The sequence below is a fragment of the Phocoena phocoena genome, chromosome 2, assembly GCF_963924675.1.
Source record: "Phocoena phocoena chromosome 2, mPhoPho1.1, whole genome shotgun sequence".
Lineage (NCBI taxonomy): Eukaryota > Metazoa > Chordata > Mammalia > Artiodactyla > Phocoenidae > Phocoena > Phocoena phocoena.
In genome coordinates this window covers 102,180,101-102,198,793 of record NC_089220.1, presented here as the reverse complement: position 1 = coordinate 102,198,793, position 18,693 = coordinate 102,180,101, and the positions used below count along the sequence as shown (strand labels likewise).

The window sequence follows — 18,693 nt, the reverse complement described above, 5'->3', positions numbered from 1 at the left end:
AGGAATAATATTGGGTTAGCCAAAAAGTTCGTTCGGGGTTTTCTGTAACATCGTATGGAAAAACCCAAACGAACTTTTGGCCACCCCAATAGTTCAACATCTGCTTAGTCAGCGTTCACAGCAAATCTACACAACATAACTACCATGAATAACAAGAGTTGACCGTAGTGTTAGGAAAGGGAGATTCTGAGACAGAGCACCATTCTTCCATTTTTATAAATAAATCTCCAAAATTATTTTTTAATCATCTTCCGCTGAATCGTAACACACTTCTAGCAGGTTTTACAGCTTTAAAAGACAATTCACACATGGAAAAGAATTTAAAATAAGCAATAACTTTTACCCTTAAAATAGCCTAGTATTTAAATATCTGCAATTTTCCTCATAATCAAGATCAATAGTATCCAGCTTTAAGCAGATAATCTAACTTCCTACACATCTCCAAGGAAAATGAAAAAAATCAGAAAGGAATTCCTGCCTTCCAAACTACTTAAAGCTGCACCTCTCCTGTAACCCTCCCTAGCCTCCTTTCTCTAGCTTTTAGGGGTAAGCTTCCTCTTTCTCCTACTCAAAGGTCAGCTCTATCACCTGCTCCCCTCTTCTCCTATTCCCCAACCCTGGGTCATCCTTAATTAGCTGCTACCCACCCGTTTTCCGCGACATCTTCAAACAAGCCCTCCCTAATGCTAATGTTGTTCTGTCCTAAACCTAAAATTACCTTCAAGTTTCTCTAAACCTAAATTACCTCTCTAAACCTGGAACAAATGCCAACCCTATTTCCCACTTTCCCTTCACAGCCAAGTTTATAAAGCAAGTAGTTTATATTCACAGTCTCCACATTTTTTAACCTTCCTTACTTTAATCTAAGAGGCACCCCATCTCCATCCTTCACCACTACTGAAATCACTCTGACAAAAGCCGCCAATAACCACTCCCATGCCAAATGCATTCAACATTTTTCAAACTCTACTTTTTTGTGATGGAAACGCTACTGACCATATTATTTTGACATAATTCTAACTTCATTTATCCTCAACTTCTCTAGCCAATTCTTGGAATTCTTTGTTTGAAGTACAGTATTATCATTTAAATATAGTATTATTATTCTCCAAGGTTTTTTTCAATCTCTTGTCAGTCTGACAAATTAGATTAGATTAGATTTTCCTGGAAATCTAATCCTCTTCCATGGATTCATGTAATATGACAGATATGTGACACATATACATTGTACATTGACAGATCACAATCCATCTTTAACATCTTTAACTTAACCAGTTTATTGTTTGGAGATCCAGACCATAAACCTAACTTCCTACTGGACATCCCACCTTGATACACATATTATCTCAGATTCAATATGTCCAAAACCTAACTCACCTAATAACCCCTTCCCTAAACCCTCATCTAATATTCTCCAACTTAGTGAATGGCAACATCATATACCTAATAACCAAAGCTAGAAATCTGGAAGTCATCCTAAATATTACTCAAATGTATCCCATCCTTTTTATGTCAACTGCCACTGCCCTTGTTCAGGCATTCACCAACTTTTATCTCTTCTACTATAATGTCCTAACCAGTATCCTTTTCCTACCATGAAATCTATTTTACACACAACTAAAGAGGGGGTCTATTTAACTACAATCTGATTAAATCACTCTAACAACATAAATATGATCAAGACATTCCCCTTTCAATGGTTCCTGAGCCCTAGTTTCTTAGCAGGGCAGATATTTCATTGCTGAATGACCCTCACCCCTAAGATCTAGAAATACCAACTTACTTGGATTTCCTTGTGCTTATGCTATTTGAAAGCTCTTTACATGCTGTAGCCACTGTAAGAGTACCATTCCCAATTCTTCCAAAGCCTGCTTAGAAGTTGCATGTATAATAAAGTGTCTTGGCAACCTTCTCTGCAGTGCCTCTACCCCTACAAGACAAAACTACTCACTTCTCTGTACCACACAATATGTATTATGTGAAGCGCAAACTCAATTTTTGCGAAATGTGTTCTTTAGAACTCAAAATGGATCAACAAAATCTGAATCTGTTCAAATCAGATACAGAGAATTAATACAGTCCTGCTGATCAGAAAATAAATTATGAATGCATTAGAACAGACCCATTACCACTTACAACAAAATAAAGCACATGTCCTAGGGAGAGTGGATCAAGATTGTCATCTTCACATAAAAAGAAAAAAATTTGTCATTTTTTACACTAAGAAGAATATATTTTACAATGCAAATACAAACACATATTTTAATATATCTAATACCTTCTTATAGCACAGTTCCAATCTAATAATTCTCAACTTCTACTGAAACACCTATTAACAACTAATACATTAAAAATATTTCCAATAAAATATTTAATTTAGAAAAGAAAGAATAGTTTTCGAAGGTAACTATGTCAGAATTTTGAAAGGTTCCTATTTTACCATTAAAGGAAGAGCTCCTAATTGCAAGTGATGAAGTCGAGGTGGTGCATGGTAATGGGCCAAGTGAGGATGCAATGCTCCAGGTGTATAAGTAGCTGCAGTCACTCCAGCTTCAATTCCCAGTTCCCTGACAAAAGAGGAGAACAGTTTAAATTTTAGACATCTTTACAGTGTCTTTATTATCAACAGAAATGGGGGATGATGTTTACATTTTTTAAAGTAATCTGAAGATTCTTATCTTACTTAGCTGAGAAAAAAAGATAATTTAGCCCAAAGGATATAACTAATAATCTCAAATTCACTTTAGGAATTAACATTCAAAGATCCAATTTTGTGAGCGTGAGGGGCAAAGCACTTGCATTCAGTTTCACATCTCACAAAGGAAGGGAACACAATGAATGGCCCCTAAGGTTCCTTCCAATCTAAAAGTCTGATTCTTCTTGAGGAGCATATAGAATAGAGTTTGCTTTTTTGGTTTATATGAATGTGCTCCCAGGTCTTCCGTTTGTTGGATAGTGCCTCTGGATTGTTGGCATCAAGGACAATTACCTTATAAAGCAAGGGTAAACAAAATTTTAGAAAGAGTAAAATTTGGTAAATGCCAAATATTCTTTTATTTATTCTCATTTTATGTTTTGTCTCAAAAGTCATTGTGGATCAAGATCTCAATGACTGCCCACAGACAACAGATCCAGAAAGAAAATTAATGCAAATCTGCTTCCCTTTCTCTAGGAAAGAACACAAGCCTAGAGGATGCTGGCTGGATTTCCCCTGTCAACAGCAGGGGTTAAGGGTGGTACAGCAAATGTGAGTACAAAGGTGGGGGGCGGTGGATAAAGAAGTTATGAAAAGTTTAGGGAGTTAACTTTTGACGGTAGATCCCTGAAAAACAACAACAACAAAAAGCTCTACTCCTGTTTGACACACTCCCTGCCCCAGAACTCAAGCTGCTACTCTTTCCTCTCCAGGTCTCTTAGGACTCACCCAGAGACAGTGCTTCACAGATAAGCTGGAATTCAGTTTCTCCACACTACCCTTCTCTAGGCATTCCACTACAAAGTATCTCTTCCAGGTTTCCACCACAAGAAACTGAGCATAGCTTTGAAATAAACAAGATACTGACCAGGCAGATCTCTCCGGAGCCTGTCGAGGATGTGAGGACATAGTCTGAGGCACATGAATATGATGCCCATGACCATAGTTTGGATGCATCCTATGTGGATGGGGTGGGGGGCGTTCATGTGCCCGCCTGGAAACACAGAACACAAAAAGACCACTGGAAATAATTGAATAATTGGTTATTTCTTAGTGTAGAAAAAATAATATAGTATTACTATTACAAACATCTACAGATTAGTCTTGAAATTAATTCTATAAATTATAAAAATGTAATATAAAAGAATTTAATGATTAATAATAAATCAAGAAACCATAATCCCACAAATTCTCACTGCTCGTTTATTACAGTGCCGCCAATCTGAATATCACCCAAGGAAAAAGGCAGTTTTAACATTATCTTGCACACCTGCTTTACAGCAATTATTTTAAATAGAATAGGAACTAAATAAATTTTAAAAATTAATATTCCAGCATATGCTACAGGCACAAAGAAGTTATTTTATATAAAGCAGAAAAATGGAAACTATTTATTTTGCTTCACCTTTATACTGTAATAATATTCATCCATTTTAATGGATAAAACTTCTAAGAAAAAAATTTTAAACTTGTGCATTTTTTTCAAACACACGTCAACCCATCCAGGGAACTGACATTACCTCCATTCACACTTTGTCATCCCAGCTAATTATATTTTCTCTTTCTAGTCTAAAGTCTGTCAAATTTACAAATGCAAATAGTCATAAAGTTCTAAACAAATGGCACTTAAGAAAAAACAGCTCCAGGGATTCATTTTTTATAGTCTAATTCTTACTATTAGTTTCGAACACATTTACAGATTTTGCATGTTTAATCTTAATTTTCTAGATACTGGAAGATATGAATATGAAATTGGCAACTTTCTATATAAAGGTTCACTATATTAGAATGGCAGAAACAGCTAGAGCTTCTGAATATAACCTTAAATTATATAACTAAAGAAAGAAGTTACACAAGTGCCAGATTATTGATTAGATCAAGAGTTTTGCAAACACTCTGGAAGGGCCAAATAGTTAATACTGTTCGCTCTATAGGCCACATGGTCTCTGTTGCAACTATTCAATTTAGTTTCTGTAGTGTGAAAGAAGCTACAGACAATACACAGATGAACAAGTGTAGCTGTTTTCCTGCAAACCTTTATTTACCAAAACAGGCAGGCAGAATAAGACCAACAAAGTACGCTGCCCTAAATTAGAATATCAGATCCTGAATTTTCAAAAGAAAACAAAAAGTTCAATTATAGTCTTTTCATAATGTTTGGGGAATATCTTAATATTTAAATTTATAAATAAACTAAGTTAATAAGACTAGTTTTTCAATGTCAGCTGTTGAAAACTTCTACTAACACCCTTCTTCCCTCGGGTTGGTCACATAAAATAAATCAAATTCAATCTTTAATAACTTTACATCTTGTTACTCAGGATCACCAATTTTAACATTAATCTTTAGTATGGACTACTGAAGAAACAAACAAGAGATTAGTTTGCAAAAATAAATGACCTTGGGTTATATCCTGAAAGGGCTTTGATTTTATTAAATAACCTGATATAGATTTTTTTTTGTCAGCACCTACAACTCAGGATGAGACGGAGGAACATTCTGGTTAGTAAAGAATTAATTTCCCAGTGAACTGAGGATTAAGTTACATCACTATTAATTGAGGATTGCTACATCACTTCTAAAGACTTTACAGGTTTAAAGACCAATGGAAATAGAAGGCAAAAGAATAAAGTGTGATTATTTTTTTAAAAACATAAAACATACGTTGGATGCTGCATCATTCTCCTTCTTTGAACTTCCATCCTCTGCATCACTTCATGAGGATGCAGTCTCTGTGCCGTAGGTGCTGTGGCTGGAATATGGTGTGAAATTGGCTGGTGTGTGGGAGGAAGATGCTGAGGGACTGGTGCAGCAGTACTGGCTAAATGCGTTGGAGGTGGAGGTGCCACGGGGTGAGATGTTGCATGAGAAGATATCTGAGAATGGAAAGCATGTACAGGATGAGGAATAACATAATCCACTTGAGGTGGAGGCTGAGTCTGAGGAGGAGGGTTTCCGTGAGAGTGGGGGCAGGCAGAGGTTTGATGATGAAGTGGTCTTGTCAAAGAAGCATCTGTAAGAAAAGCACAGGCACCATACAGTTGAGCATATATTGGTATAATACATTCCTATTATATTTTACAGACATATTAGCACACATTTAATTTTTATGAATACTTTATCAATGCTTGAGTCTGCTTAGTCCTGTTTGGCATCTTGCTTTCTTCTTTATCATAGGTATCTTCTCACGTCAATATATATAGCTTTACTTCATTCACAGCTTCACAGCATTCCACTATAGGAATGCACCAAAATTTATTGAAGAAATCGCCACTGATAAAAACTGGAAGTAATCCAAAGCTGCAATAAACATCTGTATGATTCCCCTTGTGCTCTTTCATACATGCATGTACACACGTGTGTACATGCATGTGCACACGCGCACACACACACACACACACACACACACACTGCTCAGAGAGAGTTACAGAAACATAAATAAAGTTACAGAAGCATAAATTCCTATAAGCAGTTCTGAGTCTGAGAGAATAATTTAAATTCAGATACTGATTGACAAAACATCCTTCCCAAAGTTTACATAATTAATTACCATCAGCAGTACATGAGAGCTCCTGCCTAATTACACTATCACTAAATTTTTTAAATGCTAACCAGAAAAAAATTATGTATTTATTTACCACTTACATTTCTTCCCAGAATTATCTATTCATATTCTTAGCCTATTATTCACCTTTTTCTTGTTGATTTATAAGTATTCCTTGTATACATGCAAGCTTTGTCATAAAAAGGTAGTATAAACATTTTTCCAAATTGTCTCCTGTCAATTTTACTCTGTCATACTCAAGTATTTTGCTTTTGTATAATCAAATGTATAAATTATATACTTATAAATACATAAATCTTGTTTTCCTTTGTCATTTACTGGTTATAGAGCACTAGAAAGAGGAAAGCAATTTGCGAGTCCTAGGCACAACTGCAAACATATACTTTCATTAGTGCACTTCTCCTCCTGCCCCATGCCACTTTTCCAGTGCTACATTAAGAAGAAGGGGGTATATTTGCCAGGAACTTGCCATGGAAATCAGCCTTTATAAAGATGGTTTCACCCATTTCTTCATCCTGAATCTTTATGTTGCAAAGTGACTGTTGAAAGGTCCCTCAGAGGAATACGTATCTCTCTTACTCTAAGGGATATGCATCTGTTTGAGGTCTAAAAATAAGTTTGTCTCCTCTTTGGATTTTAGCTCTAATTTCATTTTATTTGTAAGACTTTTCTTGGTAGCCTGGTATGGAGCTACAGCTATTCTCTAGTTTCATTACAGAAAGACTGCCTTCAATTTTTAATTGCTTTGATTCATGCATCAGTGGTGAAAGTTAGGTAACTATGGACTCATTCAGCCATACTTCAAAGGAAACCTTGCTAGTATGTATTGTTATTTAAAGGAAATAGTAACTAAATATTCACAATATTTAAAGGAAACTTTCACTAAGCTCAAGGTAAGTTGTGACATATTTTTAAACTGACTTTCTAAAAGTTATATTTTCAAATCAATGCTTTACGCTAAGAAGTCACAAAGCTCAGTACTCCTTGGTCATCAAAAAGCAAGTCACTAAGTTTTATCATTGTTAACTATCCTTCCTCAAATTTAGAGCATTTTTCCCAGTTTCATGTCAAGGTTTTCTACTTCTATAATCATTATACAAGAAAGAATATTCACAAATATAACAAAATTTTTAAGTCTTGTTTTGGAATGAATCAGTTTATTTAACTCTTCATTAATCATTTTATTTTTTTCAACCTTACTGACTGATTAACAAATACAACAATATATTCAAAGTGTATAATATGATAATTTGACACATGTATACCACATGAAATGATTACCACAATCAGTTTCGTTAACATATCCATCACCTCACATAGTTGCCAGTTTTTATGTGTGGTGAAAAGTTCAGCCATCATTATAATACACTGTTTATCTAAATAAAACTGTATAAAGGTGACATATTCTGCCTTCCCACAGACCATTTCCCTTCTTCTCTATTTTATGTGTTCTTGCCAGTAAAAACAAACAAACAAAAAAAACGTTCTTGATCTTGCTTTAAAGTTCAGCATGTCACTTTAACCCAGCAATCTCACTCCCAGGAAGTTACCCTACAGATAGACTAAAAAACTACAAACAATTTAAATGTCCATCAACAGAGGACTAATTTAATATACAATGGAATATTATGAGGGTATTTAAAAAATGAGCTAGATTTTTATATTCTAATATGAAAAAAATCTAAGATGTATTGTTGAATTTTACAAAAACCAAAAATGAAAAAGCAAGAGGCAAATACTATGTCTGATATAATCCCATTTTTTTAAAAGAGGAGAGATATGTCATAATAACGTGTGGAGAAAGAAAATTTCCAAAAGGTTTTATAATAAACTATAAACAGTTGGTACCTCTGAGGTATATTAGCATTAGTGGGAAGAAAGGAGAAGGGCTTTTAACTTCTCATTTTATATCATTCTGCAGTTTGAATTTCTTAGGATGTACACCAGTTACTTTTACGATAAAAGTAAAACAAGTTTAAGTCTAAAACACTTTTTTATTAGGACATAAAAGATGAATGGATACACTTATAAATTGCTTCAGTATATTATTTTTAAAGGGGAGGGGGAGAAAACCAAACATTTTGAGTTCTCAATAAAAGATAATCAATTAAAGATGAATATCGACAAGTATTACAGAACAGCCTGTATATCATACCAGTGTTCACACACAGAATTTGCCCACTGGTCAATGCTTTGCAAAAACTAACTCGTTTCAAAACCTTTTTTCTACCTTATACTTGGAAGTTGCATTCTTGAAAAGTGATATATCACCAGATTTCATTGTACAAATTCTGGGTTGACTCCAGCTATGCCTGCAGGACCCAGATTTTAAAAATTATAGGACTGGAAGAAGAGATCTAAGAAGATATATAACTGAAAATTATCCCTTGTATGTAATCAAAACAAAAGCACATTTCCTTGCCAACTTTCTGGTTTACCCCTGGCATGAATTTTCAGTGTTTCTTTTAAATCAAAGTACTTAATAAGCTTCCATCTGATTATTAACCTATGATTTAACAGAGCAATAAATATATGTTACACAGCCTAAGGGTATTTCTCATTTCTTATGGTATCTCATAGATTTCAATTTCTTTAGAAAAGCCATGTCTGATTCTATTTTAATTGTTTGCATCAAATGAGTACAGAAACCTTTCTGCAATTGGCAAAGCTTTCTGTCAAGGAATTTTCTCTTGTGCCTCAGTTAAGCTTCAGAATTATTAATCAAAGTTTACTTTCCTATGTGTAGAAATGACTACTAAACTTTCAAATTTCCTTTTACTCCTAAAGGATAAATCTAATTCCTTAAAATTTCCTTTTATAGGAATCTAAGGTGCCATTCAATGTACAAGTTCATAGATATTAATTAAAATGTAAATGTTAGTATGTCAAACAGACAAAATATACTTATTATTTTCCCAGACCTTTTACAACATCTGCCCTTTTTGCCTTAGAAGACTGTTTTGGGTATGTGAGGTAAAGGGAGAATGAAATAGGAAAAATACACTCCACTCGTAGGCCAAGGAGGTACTAAAAATTTATAAACTAGTATTACTGAAAGGTTATTTCATGAGGAGAGGACGATGCTTCATCTATGTGCCTCTAAGCTCTTTGCCTGTTAAATTCATACTTACAAGGAGGCGGCATGTAATGTCGGCAAGATGACAGCGAGGCTTGTGGAGGGGGCTGGGGCTGGGGCTGTGCAACCACGCTGGATCCGTAACCATCTACTGATAATGGCTGGCTCGGGGCGGCAGCAGCAGCAGCCTGGTGGCCAAAGATTGCAGCTCGGGAAGAGGAAACAGGACAGCAGGGGTCAAAGGCAGACGCTCCATGAAAACCACCACTTCCATGACTTCTGATACCACTGCTGCTCAGGTCTACTGGCAATGCCTGCTGTATAAAGAGGAACTATGTTTTATCTTTCTAAAATTTGGTCAAAACATTGTTTCATGTTATATTATAAAAGTACTCCTAATGCAATCTAGAAAAATAGAATCTATTAATTTAAAACTGGTAAAAATTTTGAGTGTGAAGACCTACTGAGCACCAAGAAGATACTGTGTGCATCTTGGACTGTAAAAATTATCGTGCTTATACACTTAAAATCTATAATCAATTTTAAATAATCAAGCATGAGATCATGCTGTAAGATGAACAAAAGTTAATTAATATATTATTTTAAGATCTGTTTCTCTTCCATTATCTAGATTTTAAGAGAGAAAGAAACTTTTAAATCATACTTCCATATCCTCCTTTACCCCAAAATTCTGATTGGTAATTTAGGACTCCTTTACAAAACATATAATCATACCACTGAAAACATTTAAGGCTCCAGGTAAAAATCTGTTCTGTTTTTAAACTGTACACAGCAAGCATTCAACTGAAACTCTTAATAGTGCAAACATTATCCAAGATAACAAAGGGCCTAAGATTACTCAAGCTAAACCATTAGCTAGCTTTTCCTCATAACTTTTTTCACTTAAAAAAAAAAAAAGATTAAACCACGATTACTTTTATTAGGAATATAATTTTAGGGAAGGCCCATTTACCAAGTTGGAAAATCAAAGAGTCTAGATTCCATCTCTACTCAAAAGTAATTAAGTTTTTTCCCCTGAGCACTTTGAAAAGTGCTTAGTAAAACACTTTACCTTCTACTCTAGGGCAGATTACAGAAACAGAATTGCTTCTTTATATTCTTAAGTATTTTAAATACAAGTCTTTGCTTAGTGTTCAGTTACAGCTGTAATTTTTAAAATATGATTAAAGAAAATAAAGATGTTATATATGGAATCACACGCAGGAATTGTTCAATACTGAAAGCTGAGGGGCTAGAGGTGAGGAAGGCTAGGGTAATGCATTTATTAGAGGCCCAGGTCACCCAGTCCAGTGAGGAACCATAGTGGTCTTTGTACTTTTTAAAAATTTATTTTATTTTATTATTATTATTTTTTTAGAGACAGTTGTCTTTGTACTTTCAATGGCCTCCCAGCTCAAAGGATAACAGAAACATGAGAAACTCTGGATACTAAAAGGGAAGGAGGAGGATGGTACAGGAGAAGCTGTAGGAAGGTGAAAAGAAAGAGCTACTTTCCTCTTCTATATTATGTGTCTACAATCAATTAAGTAAATGTCTGGGCTCTTTCTTTTAAGTTGGCAAATACAATATATGCTCCCAATTTGAATAAATAAAGTTTAAGAGTAATATTTTAAGACTGTGAATTATTACTTATGGTTCAAATCCTTTCCGTATTTTCCTATTTAGGCTGAAATTTGGCAAATGGACTGGAATATCAACATACTATGAAGGTGAGCAAATTTCCTATCTTCTTCTCCAGTCAGTGATTAAGAACACTCCCAGAGAGTGAGTTAAGTAGGGTGAAGGTCCTCCTAGAAGGAACCGAGGGTAAAGTTAAAAGTAGAGAATAAAAAGAAAAGGGGAAAAATCAACACAGAGAACCCTCTTCCTCACAATTCCAACAGTTCATTCAATTATTATTATAGAAGGAAAAGGGAGGGTAAGCAAAATGGCACAGAAATGGCAAATATTACTTTACACAGCTCATAAGTAGTGCATAGCACTAATTAAACTATTCTCTCAAAAGAGAAAGCTACATCAAAAGGAGTAGTACAGAGTCAAGTGATTACTGCAACTCCTCTCGTCAAGCCTAATCCTCCCCAATCTTTCTCTGCCTATCTACACAGTCTGACACTCAATCATAAGACATCCACACAATTACAAATCCTCAGATCAGTCTCCCTCTCCTCAACCTCCTGCTGTGTCCACACAGGTCTCAAACCGAGACTATACGAGGCTAGCTCATGAGCATGGGGCGAATTTCAGAGTCCTACAAATAGCTACATCAATCTCAAAGCGTTCATATTTCCAAAACCTCATTCTTTGTTTACCTTCATGCCCATTATAACCACTGAATGCCTGATCCTGCTGATTCTTCTCAAGCTTTGTGTACAGTCCAAATACCTCTACTTAGATATAGCTGAGTAGGTTACATCTGTATTTTACACAAAAGAGATTCTTCCTCTAATTAACTCACTCAGGTTGCTTCCTCATTCCCAAGAGGTAGAACAGGTCTAGACAACCCATAGATGTTAATACTTAGAACTGTTATCAGAACCAAAACATCATCTAAAATCTCTTTAATAATATTTCCTACTAAACCCTTTCAAATTTCCTTTTGGTATCAGCAGCTAGTGTTTTCTTCTTAAGGGAACACCCCCACTTTCTTAATTACTTTTAATTTGTCAGAACCAGAAGAGATAACCAGCAAAAATTTAAAAGATGAAGCAAGTACTTTAGGAAAGGTCAGAGGGTACAGTAAAGCAGCTGCTCTGAATTTCTTTTTGACTTTTTTCTAGCACATTTTTTAGCACGTGTCACTTACAGTTTTAAATTACATGTTTTGATTTTTAAAGTATGCACCACCAAGGTTTACATCACGATTATACACAGAGACAATGGAGCAAAAGTTAAAATAGCACATAACACCTCACTTTATTTACTCCATGTGGTCACCAATATTAATTTAATATTATTTGACATATCAAGCACTCACTAATAACATCAACTAATTTACTTAATTAGCAAAAAATTTCTTATAATTTTTGCTGACATTTCAATTTCCCACAAACTAAAAACCTCATCTGCTCCTGAGAAACTATGTCACAGGTCTGCATCTGAGACTGCTGTTTATTTCTAGATGAGTGGAGATTATAGGGAGGCTCCAGAATAGGAGGCAGGGTAGAGGAGGAAAAAATTGGGAGAATTCCCGAATTTCTCATGAATTAGGTTGACACTGCAGTTTCAACACTTTGTTTGAAATAAAATCCCAAAGGTTTAGATCCACCTACATTTAACTAAAAACACCTAAAAACATTCCAGAATAAAAATTAGTATCACGTCCAATTTTCTACATCCCTGGCCCCCTCAATTGGTTGCAATAATTTACATGAGAAAATCTTAAATACTTAATTTAAAAAAATCACACATCATTAAATTAGGCCACTCTTGCAGGGGCAACAAGAATGACTTATTTAGCATATAAACTTTATCATTAGGGTTTGTTTTTTTCTCCTGAAGGAACCACAATTTTAAAAACTCAAGATGAACTCATCAAATTCCACATACCTGGTCATGGTAGCTGGTACCAGAACTACTATTTGCTCCACAAGGTGCCTGTACTTGTGGAGGTCTTTCCACAGGGCAAGTAGGATCACCAAAGGAGGGAGACACTGGGACAGCTGGGTGGGGAGTATGATGGTGGTGGTGATGATGCTGAAAATGGTGGCCATGCTGCTGAAAGCAACTTGCGTGTGGATGTCCTAACGCATGGTGACTCTGAGACGACCCTCCACATGGCGAGTGCTGGGGACAGCAGGAAGGTAACCTTGGCATTGCAGGAGGGCCAGTTTCCGTTATAGCACTAGGTGCAGTTCTCCTTGAGTCATCTTGAAACGAAAAAATGCATAGAACCAAATGATCAAATATCACTGTGTAAAAGAAAGTGTATACTTCATATATGTGTATAAATGTGTATAAATAAGTAATTAAGAAGTGATTACTGAATTCAAATATCTGTAAATAATAATGTGATATAGTCACATTCTTAACACGCATATCCTGTAATTTCGGGCAGTGATCTTCACTGGGATTTTCAGGCAAGCTTTAGGAGGCTTATATTTACCACGATGTTGAAATATGGCAATAGATCACCTTTTCCTACGTCATTATAAATTATTAGGTTTTTTCTGTTTGTTTGTTTTTGCGGTATGCGGGCCTCTCACTGTTGTGGCCTCTCCCGTTGCGGAGCACAGGCTCTGGACGTGCAGGCTCAGCGGCCATGGCTCACGGGCCCAGCCACTCCGCAGCATGTGGAATCTTCCCGGACCGGGGCACGAACCCATGTCCCCTGCATCGGCAGGCAGACTCTCAACCACTGCGCCACCAGGGAAGCCCTAAATTGTATTTTAAAAACTCTAAAATAACATGGGAGTCTTTCCATTATATGCAACAAAGCTAAGGTTCTCCTGAGCTCCATGAGCCTCCAATACTATAAATCATTCCTATATAATGAAGACTACTATGTACTTCTTAAAATCTTATCCTCTTAAGACATAACTACACGGGCTTCCCTGGTGGGACAGTGGTTGAGAATCTGTCTGCCAATGCAGGGGACACGGGTTTGAGCCCTGGTCCGGGAAGATCCCACATGCCACGGAGCAACTAAGCCCGTGAGCCACAACTAAGCCCGTGAGCCACAACTACTGAGCCTGCGCTCTAGAGCCCGCAAGCCACAACTACTGAGCCCGCATGCCACAACTACTGAAGCCCGTGCGCTTAGAGCCCATGCTCCACAACAAGAGAAGCCACCGCACTGAGAAGCCCGCGCACCGCAACCAAGAGTAGCCCCCGCTTGCTGCAACTAGAGAAAGCCCACGCGCAGCAATGAAGACCCAACACAGCCAAAAATAAATAAATAAATTTATTTAAAAAAAAAAAAAAGACATAACCACCCAACTCAGAGCATATCTGGCTAAGTCTCACTAACTTCCAATGTCTTTTCCGTTCCTCTGGTCTCTAAACTCAGACCCAATAGAACATAAGAAATAAGACTCTACTATGTTGAAAATTAAAGGTCTCTTATAATGATCTAGTGACTCAAGGTGGAACAGTGGGAAAAAACATGGAGTCAGATGGGCCTGAGTTCTAATCCTGAGCCTGTCTAATCTGGAGCAATGTGACCTTAGGAAAGTTATTTAACCTCTTTCTCACCTATTAAATGTAGCAATAATTGCCTTGCATGGCTGTTGTTAGAAAAGATAATAATCTTCTAGGTATGAAATATCTGAGTCCTGATTATGCTCTGTCACATGCCCAGAGTTATTTTGAAGGTATGTTCTTCCATGCCAAAAGAACAGCAGAAAGTGTCCCCAGAAGGTTTATCCTAGTGTTTCAAACTCCTCTAAAAAAAAGCACCCTTTCCTCAAACTACATGTTATGTGGAAATTAGATAAAACAGATAAAAATGGAGATAAATTTTTTTACTTAAAAATAAAAATTAGAAGAGTGGAAAACCCAAATCCCTGTCCTTCCCTTCACCCACCCCCACGTGACTCATGAGGCATCTCTTCAGAATCCTTAGGATTCTGGAGTACCACTGTTCTAGCCTTTTTTTCTAGAGTAACCAATACCAGGGATACCCTGCTCCTATTTGGCTCACAGTACACAGCTATTCTCTTCTGGGCCAATGTACCAAAATTAGGAATCTTCTGGTTCTTTACAAATAATACAAAAATCCAATCGAAACTGGCTTAAACAATAAAGGGAATTTATAGACTCACATAAATGAATCTGGATAGGGATGCTTCAGGCTCTGACTGATGGGTCTGACTGCAGTACACCTCCCTGTAATTCTCCTGGGTCTGCCCTCCCATACATGTCCTATCCTGCTTTTGCTGATTCTCTTCTGGGCAAAGTCTGTGATCTAAACCCTGTTAGGCAGTATCTCTATTCTAAATCTATGTATATTGGTTCCCCCCACCCCAAGTTCCTACTCTGGCCTACTTGGGCTAATTTCCTGAACCCTTTTGTAAAGGTTCTTAACCTCAGAACTAGAATTCAGGAGTCTGTAAACTTGGATGGAAAAAAATTACAAATTCTTACTAATCTCTAACAGCCTCCTGGAATTAGTACTACCTTGTTATCATCAGTTGAGAGGTTAAATATTACAAATAATTTGTATCAAAAAAACAATGAAAGTCAACAAGCTGTTCACTTTTAAAACACAAGTGACAGCAGATTCAAAGTCAGTTCTATAATTAAATCACTTTCATTCATTTGCATTCCAAATTTCTTGAATAACCTGGACAGAGTCACAACTGGCATACCTGGAACTGACCATGATCAACAGCCTATCTTCACTATGCTGAATCAAACATTAAGTAGCTATTTCCCAAAGGCTGTAAGATTTACAACAATATCATTATTATAGGAACTTTACTTCCTACAACATTTTCAGGGTTGTATCTCAGCCCCCACGTCAAAGTGTTACACAAGTAAATGTCATTTATTGTGTGTTACTTCAGAAAAGAAAATCGAAAACCTTTGGGACACTAAATCCATTCAGTGGATGGACTAAATGACCTTCATGATTCCTGCCAAGTATGACACGTTAATTTTACAAACCCAATTATTTGAGGATTATGTGTAACTCTAAGACTCAGGAGATGAGTCTGTAACCAGAGCAAGAGATCTAGGGACTGCTGGGGCCATGACTGAAGTAACAGATATGACACTTAACCTGTTTGGAAACGATCTGCCCTCTTGGTCTTCAATTATTTTACATACAAAACTCAGAGTGAGTGAAGAGGAAGCACAATGACTTTCATATCCTTAAGGCTGAACACATATTTAAGGGGTTATATAATTAACAGCATGGCCCCTAAAAGAGGACTGACCTTATAGCTCTACTTCTTATGGTACAGTTTTGGCTTCCAATTAAATTAATATCTATTTTCCTACAGTCCAGAAGCTCTTTGTTGCTCAAACAAGGTAGCAATCCAAAGTAAAGACAACTGAATCTCCTCTTGTTCAAGAGTTACTGACCAAAGAAAATTGCCACAGAGTAGAGGTGAAATACAAAGACATCTGATTGAGTAAATAAAACACTGCCTTTTTTATTAAAATTAGGCCGCTGAGTGGCCACTAAAAATAGATAATCGAAAATCTACACCAGAAGAATTAACTCCACAGCCCAGTGACACCAAGCTGGTTAAAATACTTTTATTGTAATTCTAGGAGGATTACTGAGATGTACTCATGCATTTATTCATTTATTTGGCAAGTCTTATACATAATAATGACATGGTTAAGGATCTACAAAGATACTGAAAAATGAAAGTCCTGGCCTTTAAAATAACGAATGGATATTGTCTGCCTTTGTTGATTTATCTCTAGAAACTAGAAACATGCCTGCACAATGTAGGTGGTTCAATAAGCACTTGCTAAATTTAAGCTAACCTCACAGGGAAAAGAGGCATGCCTGCATGGCTGCAGCTTAGTGCTGAAAAAGAGAAAGTACTTGATCTTTGGTCCTCAAGGAGCTCATCATCAAGTACGGAGAAAATTTAAAACAGAAATCAACCAGTATTATAACAGAAGCACTAGGTTCTAGGTACAGTATAGAGCAACACTGCCCCCCAGGGAATATCTGGCAACACCTGGGGATACTTTTGGTGTCACAGCTGGAGGGGAAGTAGTGCTACTGGTTATTAGTAGGGAGAAGTCAAGAATGCTGCTATGGCTATGGGGGCCGGGGTGGGGGGGAAGGGGGGTGGGATGAATTGGGAAATTGGGATTGACATATATACACTACTACGTATAAAATAGATAACTAATGAGAACCTACTGTACAGCACAGGGAATTCTACTCAATGCTCTGTGGTGACCTAAATGGGAAGGAAATCCAAGAAAGAGGGGATATATGTATACATATAGCTGGTTCACTTTGCTGTACAGCGGAAACTAACACAACATTAAAGCATCTATACTCTAATAAAGATTAATTAAAAATATAATAATAATGCTGCTAATATCCTACAATGCACAGGACAAGCCCCCCCCCACACACACACACAAGAACTGTCCAGCCCAAAGACAATAGTGCCAAGGTTGAGAAATCCTGGCATAAAGGAAGATTACAAGATCCAAGTCAGACTTTGTAGGTTTGAATTCTTGCTCCACTATCATATAACCTTAGACAAGTTACTTTACCTGTAAAATGAAAAGAATAATAGAATCTGCCTCATAGGTTATTACAGAAATCAGAGTTAATATAAATAAATTATTGACCAATACTATGAGTTCAACAGATGTTAGCTATTATTATCCCCTACAATTGTTAGCTCTGTTTATGTTGTGTTCCTGGTGTCTAGAACAGTGCCTGATACATAGTATGCAATCAATAAATACTTGCTGAATAAATGAATATATAAGATAGCATATATGCATAAAGCTAAGAACATTGAGAAGTCAGACAGATGATAAGCTGATTGGGGCATGTTGAGTTTGAGGTGACTGCAGAATGGTCCAGAGGAGAGGCGGTTGGATATGAAAGTTTAAAACAAGGAGAGTGTTCTGGAAGCACAATATGGTGAGTCATCGGCATACTGGTGGTAGGTGAAAACACCTACAGTTATGAGATGGACGAGTGAAAGAAGGGATGAAAATAGAGTCCTGGAAGAAAATAAGATGAGAAGAAAATTACTGCCAGATTTTTAAACATCATGTTTGTTTGTTCTGAAAGGAGTCAGAGTTAAAGTTAAATGAAGGAGTTTAAGGTGAAGAAGACCCACTTAGGTATACACAGACTTAACACAAATGTACACGTGCGTGTACGAAGGGGATGGAACCAACAAAGATGCTGAAGACACAGGGAAGATAACTGATAAAGCAAGGTCAAGGACACAAGAAAGGACAGGAGGTGGAGCATAGATAAAGAGACTGGAAACTGTAAGAAGGAGTTAAGAGACCAGGAGTTAGGAGATATGGATAGGTATAAATACACAAAAGTTTTTATTAAAGGGGCTGGAAGTTACAAGTATTCATGCTTGAGAACCTTCATTTATTTTTTCTTATTCCCCCTACCCCCGGAAATGAGAGTCTTAAGAAGAATAAGAGAATTTTGGAATAGACACTGAGGGGAAGGAAAGGGAACCGATTGGGATTTATCACACTATGACAACTTATTACCAAAAGCCCAAGATTAGATACCATAAATTCATAAGGCATCAATCTGCATGGTTCTGTGATTTTTACCAGTCCCATTTAGGAACCTGGATAAGAGAGAAGCTACATGGCTCAAGTGATTCAAGGTTGGAAATATACAAGAAGGTGCAAAGTAACGACAGGATGTGAAGA

The 18,693-nt window shown here is 36.6% G+C and overlaps 1 protein-coding gene across 5 annotated transcripts in view; it reads right to left on the bottom strand.

Annotated features, from left to right (window-relative positions):
• The window catches only part of RNF111 (ring finger protein 111), an 81,710-nt gene that overhangs the window by 7,563 nt on the left and 55,454 nt on the right, over positions 1–18,693 (bottom strand). For 2 of the 5 annotated variants that reach the window (XM_065901212.1, XM_065901216.1), the window contains 5 exons: positions 12,904–13,223; positions 9,392–9,653; positions 5,360–5,708; positions 3,564–3,689; positions 2,441–2,567 (listed from right to left, as the gene is read on the bottom strand). In XM_065901212.1, the coding sequence (XP_065757284.1) occupies positions 2,441–2,567; positions 3,564–3,689; positions 5,360–5,708; positions 9,392–9,653; positions 12,904–13,223 (1,184 nt within the window). Of the gene's footprint in view, positions 1–2,440; positions 2,568–3,563; positions 3,717–5,359; positions 5,709–9,391; positions 9,654–12,903; positions 13,224–18,693 lie in introns of all 5 variants that reach the window. The other 3 variants (XM_065901200.1, XM_065901206.1, XM_065901222.1) reach the window with 2 other exon arrangements.